Source organism: Hipposideros armiger, unplaced genomic scaffold (genome assembly GCF_001890085.2).
Source record: "Hipposideros armiger isolate ML-2016 unplaced genomic scaffold, ASM189008v1 scaffold_29, whole genome shotgun sequence".
NCBI lineage: Eukaryota > Metazoa > Chordata > Mammalia > Chiroptera > Hipposideridae > Hipposideros > Hipposideros armiger.
Genome location: NW_017731379.1, coordinates 5643549 through 5652247, shown reverse-complemented (window position 1 = coordinate 5652247; position 8699 = coordinate 5643549). Strand labels below are relative to the sequence as shown.

The window sequence follows — 8699 nt, the reverse complement described above, 5'->3', positions numbered from 1 at the left end:
CTGGCGACTGATCTGCCTTGCCCGGGAAGAGCGCAATGATGGTGCCAACTTGGGCCAGTGAAGCAACGTCCTCCACAACTAGATTGAAGAACAAAAAAAAACGACAGCAACTTGTCTGTTCCCCGTCCCCCAATTCCCCAATAAAAATCTTTAAAAAAAAAAGAAGTGTGGCAACGTAAATCGCTCCAGGCTTTAGATTCCTTATGAAGTGAAATTAAGTACCTCTAAGGCCCTTTCTAATGCCAAATCAATGGTCTCTCTTAAGATAATAGGTGGGGGTACATAGACTAGTCTTACAAAGTTCATTAAAGGGGGGGGGCATTTTAACCCTAAAAATTTAAGGAAAAAAAGAGAATGAATACCATACAAAAATAAAAAAACATGCAAATATGTCTACCCACCAGAACCTGACAGAGGATGCTCCCAATGGTCTTCCTTCCATGCTTTTCTAGAGGTGGTCTTGCCAGAATACCTTTTATCTGTGTCCAAGAGGGAGGTTGATGCCAGTTTTCTAATGCTACCCACAGCCAGGAAGTCACCTTCCCCATCTTCCCCTTCATCAAACCTGTCAATCACTCTGGCAGCAGTGGCTGTGGGGGGAGAGGAAAAAATAATCAATCTCTCGGTCAGAAAGAACTTTAATAATAACCCCGTACAACCCTTTCAACTCATACTTGAATGCCCTCTACAAAATTCTCACCAACTTCCAGGAACAGGAAACTCATTACCTCCCAAGGTAGACCTCTATCTTACTACTGTCCACGAAGAGAAAGCTCTGTATCTACTAGAAGGATATATGTCTATTCCTTGTATCAAATAAAACTAGTGTAATTCCTCTTCACTTAAATATTGTAAGTCAGCCGTCATCATGTTCTATCCTCACTCCATTCCATCCCTCAGGGAGTTTTCTTCGCTTATCCTGGCGAAACAACTCCAGTTCCTTCAACTGATATTCCTAAGACACGGTCCAGCACTCACATTTATCTTTCCTTATTCCCTTCCTCACGCTTCTGACTCAGGTCTAAAGCAGGATTACTCCCAACTAGACCATGAACATGAGCTTACAAAACAGCAGTCTAACTCATCAGCCCCTAAGCAAGTGTCTTGTGGCTAAAGAGGCTTAAACAGCACCATGGAAGTCTACTTCTTCCTTCATTCTCCAAGTAAGTTCTTAGGGGCAGGCAGAGTTTTAAAAATGGGTGAGACTCCCTTCTTCTCATTTCTAAAGCAATCTCTGTAAGAGCGTCCTGAAAGATAACTTACAACCTGCTATCAGACTCTGGCTCCCTGCAACAGCCAGTTAACCCGAAGATGAATCCGCCGGATGCTCCGCCCACCCGAGCTCCAAGTCTAGAGTGCGTGTCAAAAAGAAGACGGAGCTGCTCCAGAGCCCGGGGCAACTCCCCCGGGAGGCAGTTTTCCTCTACACAAGGGCAAGAAGAGTAGGCCGGGCGGCAAGACCCAGCTGCCGGCCCCTCACACTCCGTCAGGGTCCGCATGGGGCCGGGCCCACCGCTCCGCACATGGCCTTGCCCCAGTCAGCCTCACCCTCCTCCGGGTCGGCCTCAGGGTCCTCCTCGCGCGGTCGTGGATTCAACAACTGTTCCAGCTGCAGCGCCAGGGACTGCGGCCCCGCCATCGTCACCAGCCTCGGCTCCGCGCACGTGAATGTGCTGCCCCAGCCCGGGCGCGGACGCTCTCTCCCGGCCGGGTTCTCCCGCCCAGATACTGTCCCTCAGACGAGTCAGGCACCGCGCGGAGATGCGTGCCCAGCTCCCGACAGGCAACTTCCGGGAGGCTCGCGGATGGGGGCGGGGCCTGTCGCGTCAGGACGGGCGTTGCTAGGAGTAAGGCGGAAGCGCCTGGGTAAACCGATTGTCGCGGTCCAGACCCGTGTGCGCGTGCGTCGAGGGGGGCGGGATGTCTTGGGCGGTGCGGGAGCGCGCAAAGAGATGTGGCTAACGCCGGCGCCAAGCAAAGGTTGCGATACGAGCGGCCGTTGTCCCTTTGCAAAAAAAATATGCTTCAACATTTGTACGAGATTTGCTTAGAAATAAAATGTAGTGTAGCCGTGACCAATGGTGGCTGATTTGGAAAGGAGGAGGGAGTAAAGGGTAAGCCTCTCGAGCCTCAGGTGCGCTTTCCTGCACGCGCACACTGGGACCAAAAGCAGGTCTTGGCATTTCACAATTTGGAGGATTCTGGGGCCGGGCTTAAAGCCTCTGGCCCCGCGGCAGCCACGATTTGAGAATTTTGTGTCAGAGATGTGTAAATGTGCGACGGACTGCTGACGTCTTTATTAAGAATAACTAGAAATCGCTATGGCTGTGCATAAATAAAGATCTATTATGTAGCTTCTCCAAGTAGCCTTGTCTGAGCAGGAAAAAGGGCGTGGAGTGGGGATTACTACTCAAGTGCACACCCATCGGTATGGATATTTTTTCTGTCCAAAGATGAGGACATACTCAGATACTTGGAGCTGATGCACAAATACAGAAAAACTCAAGTCTACAATTAGAGGGGCACGGCAAAATATAAAGACTTAATAGGACCAATTTAATTGCACCCAGGCACATGGCAAGATACAATCAATCCTTTTATATTCCCTTTCCTTCATCAAGCATTCCCTGACTGCCCGCTATGTGGCAGGCATTGCTAGATAAGATACAATAATGAGTAAGTTAAATTCTTTCCTGATGGTGATCAGCTTAGTGGGGCAGACAAACATGTAAACAGAAACTGCAATAAGGGATGATTAGTGTGTGTACAAAGTGGTCTATCGTTCCAGTATCTGTTTAGAGGTCACCTGTAGAGACCTAGAACATCTTAAAAAACAGCCTCAAAAGGATCCAGAAAAACAGACATTAGGGGTACCCCGTGCCTTATTTGGGCACACCCCAGGCCAGTTGGATCCCACAGCTGAACTGCCTGGGGAACCCTTAGCTCCCCAGTGTTTCCTGTGGAACTTAAGGGAAGTGAGGGTCCCTGACTTTCACAGTCCTCTTATGCCTTGGGGATCAAGAGTGATGAGAGACCACCACTTTAGAGTACCTTGTCCCATGTTGCTTTCCTAGATGGCTGTAGAGAGGAAAGTGAACCTCTTAAGGTAGACACCCACCCAAACATGGAAGGGGAAGAATGCCAGACTAGGATGTGGTCACCCTAGGCAGGGGACTCAGGCAAAGAAAACTGCTTTTTACCATCTGCAAGAAAATTCAGACTAGGGAACAGGGTTTTTTTGTTTTTTTTTAACATATCCCCTGTAATTGCAGCCTAGTGTGTGTGTCTGCCCCCCCCCCAAAAGCACGCTCCTCAGGCTGCAACAAGGGGCCATTGTCCTGGGCTTCAAAGGACAAAAATGTTTCTCTCAGCCCACATTTAGGAAACTACATCCCCCAATCCTCTTCCCTTCCTATTTTGGACACTAATAATGCTTAGAAACTTGGCCTTGAGGTAAAGAAAAGGGAGGAAAAAGGGAGGAAGGCGAGGCAGGTCAAAGACCACCTCCAAGCAAAGAGGACACTATTTGGGTGATTCTGGGCAGAAAATGCCAAAGACCTGCTCCTCTCCTTTTCTCTGCTTCCTTACTGACTTGGGAAGCCTTTTGAGGAAGAAATCAAGACTGTTCTACTTCTATCCCACACATCCTAGGGCCCCCCAAGAAGCTTCTCCTGCTTTCTTACCCCATACTGAGGAAGTAAAGAGGAACGAGTTCTAAAACTTAAGATGCAACTGAGAGAAGTCAAGGTATGGGGCAGGATAGCAACCTCCTAAAAGCTCTCTCTGCCCCCCTTCCCACTTGATCTAGTTTCTTGAGAAGGAAAAAGGGGTTTCCTTATGGGGATAGGGATAGAAATAGAGAGTAAACTATGGGAGGAGATATTTAAAAGACTACTCCTCCTAGAAAAAATGTAAACCTCTAACTGCTCTGAGATGAGAGCAGATGACAGAAGCAGTGGGATGGGAATAAATGGGAGCACATTCCCAAAGGAACAACTTTCTCCAGAGAAGGTCAGAGGGTCTCCTGGTTCACAGTCCCTCTGCCTGATGCCTAAGAGCTGCAAAGTGGCAGGCAGGTGTAGGAATAGCAGAGGATGTGCAGGAGTGATATTGGATAGCCCCCCTCCATTGTCCCAATCAACTGTCTGTCACACACGACTAGTAGTTTCAATAGTTTAGGGAAACCAGGTTCTTACCTGACTCTCTCTTCTCTTCTCAGATGCTGTCAAACTCCGGTCCCAGACCCCTGCTGATGCCTGTCCCGTCTCTCCATGCAGAGTCCTCCCTCACCTTGTCTCACTCTAAAGTAGCCCCTAGCCTCCCCAAGCCTTCCCCAACCTGGAGAAATTTGGTGGGTGAGCTTTGCCTCCCTCGCCCAGGGCAGATGGTGGCTCCCACCGCTGGCACCCTGAGGATAGGTGGCGAAAAGCACAGAGGTGGCAGCTTTAAGATGGCCGCAGGGAAGAACCAGGCTGCGAAGCCTGGCCACAGAGGAGACTGCCCTCCTGGGCGGGAAGGGACCGCCTTGGCGCTCCTCTCCATCCCCGCACCTCTCCCAAGAGCTCTCAGCCCTGTTACGTAGGGATGGTGCAGCGCTTCTCTGTACCTCAGGGCCAGAGGTGGGCAGCTCTGGTCTGATGGGAAATAGAACAGCCCCTGACATTTCTAGACCTCCTTCTCTCAGCGGCTCCAAATCTGACTGCTAAGCTTTGCCACCTGTTCAGGTATTCATTAGGGTTCAGGATACAGCAAGAAGGGGGAAAGACTGAGATGCCGCCACGGAGTCAGAGAACTGTGTCCACACCGAACGCCCAATTCTAAAATGCTTATCAAGTACTCCATTCCACAATAAAGCTGCTAAATAATCCAGCAGGCTTGATAGGAAAATGCAGCTTCCCAATGAGCAAACGTTCAGTGAAATGAGTATCTTTAAAGGGGGTGGCTATAATGAATAAGTTGGCCAAGATTTAAGGTATAGAAATGATAAAAGGGCAAAAACAAGCCAATCCAGTGATTGCATACAAAGCAGATAAAAAAATGTGCTGCATGCAGAGGTTAGGAATTTCAAAAGTCTCCCGTGTAATTCACAAATCTGGATTTCTGAAAGACCACTGTCAGATTCCTCCCTGATAGTCCTCCTCATTGTATAAGCCGTCCTATGGATGCAGTGAAATATTCCTTATTTTAAAGATGTTATTGGCAGCAAAGATACAGTTGGTTGTCTCAACAAAATATGCAAACACTGGAAATTACATACCATTTAATCTAAAACCTTGATTTCTTTTTAAATAAGGGAATAAATAACCTATACTGAAGTCTAGGTGATATGGCAATTTTGGAACTCTAAGAGCATGTGATATTAAAACACATGTATTTCATAGTAGATAAAATATTTAAATTCCTTCCACAATTAATAAAGGCTTGGAAGGAGCTGAACTACTTTTCAGAACCAATTTGCAACTGCCGGTTGACATTTGATTTCTATATTGGTTATTTTTACTCATCTTTCAGAGAAATGTAACATGTATCTGTGTGAAGCAAAATAGTTTTCCTTCTGGCAAACTTTACATGTAATAAATACTATAAAACAACTATTTCGTATTATTTTTGTGAAAGGAGTTAAAAGATTTCATTTCTGGATGTACTATACATTCATTTTACATTATCTTTCAAACTACCACATTAGAAAGCAGGATTATCTATGGGAAATGAATTGACACTGAAAAAGACCACCTCTAACTATATATTTGCAGGGAACTGACATTCACAAGTCCAGTTTTGCATGTGCAAAGAAGAGGAGAGAGTGTATGGGGTCTCATGCCTAATCACAGATCAGGGGTCACTCATTTGTAGCCATGGATTTGATTTCTATTTCAAATTCTCTATTAACTTCTCAGCAAACATCTCTTCAATGGTATCAGTTAAATCCACAGAAGGCAAATCCGTAGTTAATAACAGCAGGAAACCACAGAGAAAAGCTTGGCTGGCATTAGCAATGGGGTTCAACCACAGCCAAAGTTAAAACAGACACCTCGGTCCTGTGTCTCATCCTCCTAGCTTCTGAGGAGTCATTTAGCTCCCCATCCTGCCTCCCTCCTAGTTGTTAAAACATCAAATAACACACCAGTTATCTAAACATCAGATTTTCTATTTTTATTATAAACTCACAAATTTGTTCAACATGTTTTCTTTCATACAGTGAATGGTCTAATATGCACTGGAGGTCACACAAGCTTAGGTTTATCAGAACAATAAAAGACATATGAGAAATTTAATATATAAAGAAAAAAGTAGCAGCTGTTGACTGCATATTTGACCATAAAATTTAAATATTTTGGACTTTTATTTTAAAGACACAAAAATAAAACCTGTGTGGGTCTATATAAGTCATATTAACAATTCCATGAATGTTCAACAGGACTAAAAATTAGCAAAGATGTTTTTTTCTTAAACCTTGTAACACTTTTTTTTTTAACACTTTCTCAGGTTGTGGTGCCACGCACCTTTACAGTATTTGTGCTATAATTATTCTATTTGGCAAGTGTCTGATACTGTGTTTTCTCTTTGCCTTGTGTAAACAACACCTTTTTACATACTAGCACAGTGAGCTGTGAGCCCTGCAAATCTGTCAGAACATCTACAGGAAAAGAAAATGAACAATTTTGGTTGATTGCTCAAAACATTTTGTTTCTGAACAAGAGGTTTCAAAACAGGATATATTAGTAAAACACTGAACTCCTGAATTTAACATTATACGTAAACAGTTGACTGTTTTTAGTTCAATAGTCTTTTTTTTTGTTTAACTTTGTGTGTGTGTGAAGGTAGAATACTTTTCTTATACAGCTGATGTTCAAGTCATTTTACTGAGAGGTCTAGCTAGAGACCATCCTATTTGTGTGTGTGTGTGTGTGTGTGTGTGTGTGTGTGTGTGGCTTTGTGAAGGTAGAAGAGTTGATACTGAGGGCTTTACATTTAGAATTTTGCAATTTTGGCAAAACAAAAAAAAAACAAAAAACCCAGACAGACCAAAAACAAAACAAACCCAAATATATATATATATAGTCCCACCTGATGCACAGCAGGTCGGGCGTTTCCGAAGTTGTAAAAGTTTGTTGTCGCTGCTGCTGCTGCTGAACTCTGAGACCGACACTAATAGATTTCCCAGAGCCAGAAAACCCTCCTGGCTAGCCCGGGAGCGCCGCGGGCCGCTTCACCTCCCTCACCCCGCTGCAGCCTCCCACCCTGCGGCTCTTGGCGTCACCTCTGGCCGTGAGCCCCTGCGGCGGACGTGGGTGTTTCTGCGCCGCGGGGTCGGCCAGAAGTGCATGCCCGCGCTGTCTTTCCACCAATCCGGCTCCAGGTGGGAAGTGGGGAGAGGACTAATTTCCCTTCGAGAGCCCGGGTCCTGCACTTTGCCAGCCAGCGCGGATCCCAGCCCTACCTCCAGGCAGATTTGGATCCTATTTCGTGTCCCTTTTCCATCTGGTCTCCCCAGACAGAAAATGGTCCCCGAGGCTGGAGGAAAGTGTGGGGAAGTGACTTGCTTTTTTTTTTTTCCTTTTTTCTATTTTTCTTAAATAAAAGTTCGCTTCTGTACAACCACGAACTCCGCGGTCCGTGCGAGGCTCCGCTACCACACGGCCGCCTCGTTCATTTCGGGGGGATGAGACAGGTGGTTCCCATAGCTCGCCCCGCCGTTGACCGACAGCGACGAGAAGGGTGGACTGGGCCCGAAGACCTCAGCAGACATTGAGTGGAGAGGCCCGGGCAGGCTGGGCTCGGGGCTAGGCGAGTCCCCGGGGGGATGCGCCAGGATGTCGGTGAACCGCTGCGCCTCGCTCGACGGGTGGTGGCCCGGCAGCGGGTGCTCTAGGCCGCCCAGAGGCGTCCCGGACGGCCCAGACGACGGCACGAAGGGCAGGTCCACTGGCGTCTGAGCCTGCGAGGACGGGGGGCCTTGCGGGAAGAAGTCGTAGTTGCCCCCAGGCCCGTAGTACTCGCTCTGGTAATCTGCGGAGCGACGGAGAGGAGGATATCAGGGCGGTGCCCTGGGTGGGGCGGGTAGAAAGGGCCGGGAGGCAGGCTCGCCAGCCGGCTTGGGAGGGCAACGCGCGGCACTCGCCCTTTGTGGGCTCCCTGCGGGGCTGAAAGCAGGGAGGAGGCTGGGAGCGATCACAGGAGCCGATCCCTCCCTAACCACCCGTCTCATTCTGGGTCGGGAATTCGGCCCTCAGTCTCACTACCTCCCGCTTCACTTACTCCCCCAGCCATCACCCATCTTTCCACTTCTCTATAGAAAGCGAGAAGCGCCTCCCGCGCTGCCACCCGCTTCCAACGAAGGCAACCCCGGCCTCGCCGCGCCCTGCGCGGGGCAGCGCACCCACCTCCGTAGAAGGAGAAGGGCCCGTTGGGGATGAGCTCGCCCGGCTCCAGGCGGTCCACAAGCGGCCGCATCCGGCGCGGACTGCGGAAGAAGGCGTGGCGCCGGGCGCCCAGCGCGCTCAGCTGCTTCATCCTCCGTTCCTTGGAGCGTCGGTTCTGGAACCAGACCTGAAGCATACAGGCCGCGAGGTGAGGGCAGAAAGACCCCGCCCCCCACTTCGGGTGCGCGGCCCGGCCCGGCCCCTGACCATCCACCACCTAGCTCTCAGGAATCCGTGTGTGTGTTTGTGTGTGTTGTAAGGTGGTGGTGGTAGTGG

General features: G+C 48.5%; 2 protein-coding genes across 6 annotated transcripts in view; both read right to left on the bottom strand.

The window, feature by feature from the left end:
• The window catches only part of AATF (apoptosis antagonizing transcription factor), a 108522-nt gene extending 106660 nt beyond the window's left edge, over positions 1 to 1862 (bottom strand). For 3 of the 5 annotated variants that reach the window (XR_002123281.1, XM_019636783.1, XM_019636782.1), the window contains exons 1-2: positions 1549 to 1862; positions 402 to 590 (exon numbers count right to left, since the gene is read on the bottom strand). Coding sequence is in view for 4 of the 5 variants with exons in the window: in XM_019636783.1 (XP_019492328.1) it covers positions 402 to 590; positions 1549 to 1639 (280 nt within the window). In the remaining variant the exon portion in view is untranslated. The remainder of the gene's footprint in view (positions 1 to 401; positions 591 to 1548) is intronic. The other 2 variants (XM_019636785.1, XM_019636784.1) reach the window with 1 other exon arrangement.
• A 4276-nt stretch (positions 1863 to 6138) lies between these two features.
• Positions 6139 to 8699, bottom strand: part of LHX1 (LIM homeobox 1) — a 7168-nt gene continuing 4607 nt past the window's right edge. Inside the window, exons 4-5 of the mRNA XM_019636773.1 lie at positions 8385 to 8550; positions 6139 to 8010 (exon numbers count right to left, since the gene is read on the bottom strand). Of these exons, the coding sequence (XP_019492318.1) occupies positions 7631 to 8010; positions 8385 to 8550 (546 nt within the window). The 3' untranslated portion in view covers positions 6139 to 7630. The remainder of the gene's footprint in view (positions 8011 to 8384; positions 8551 to 8699) is intronic.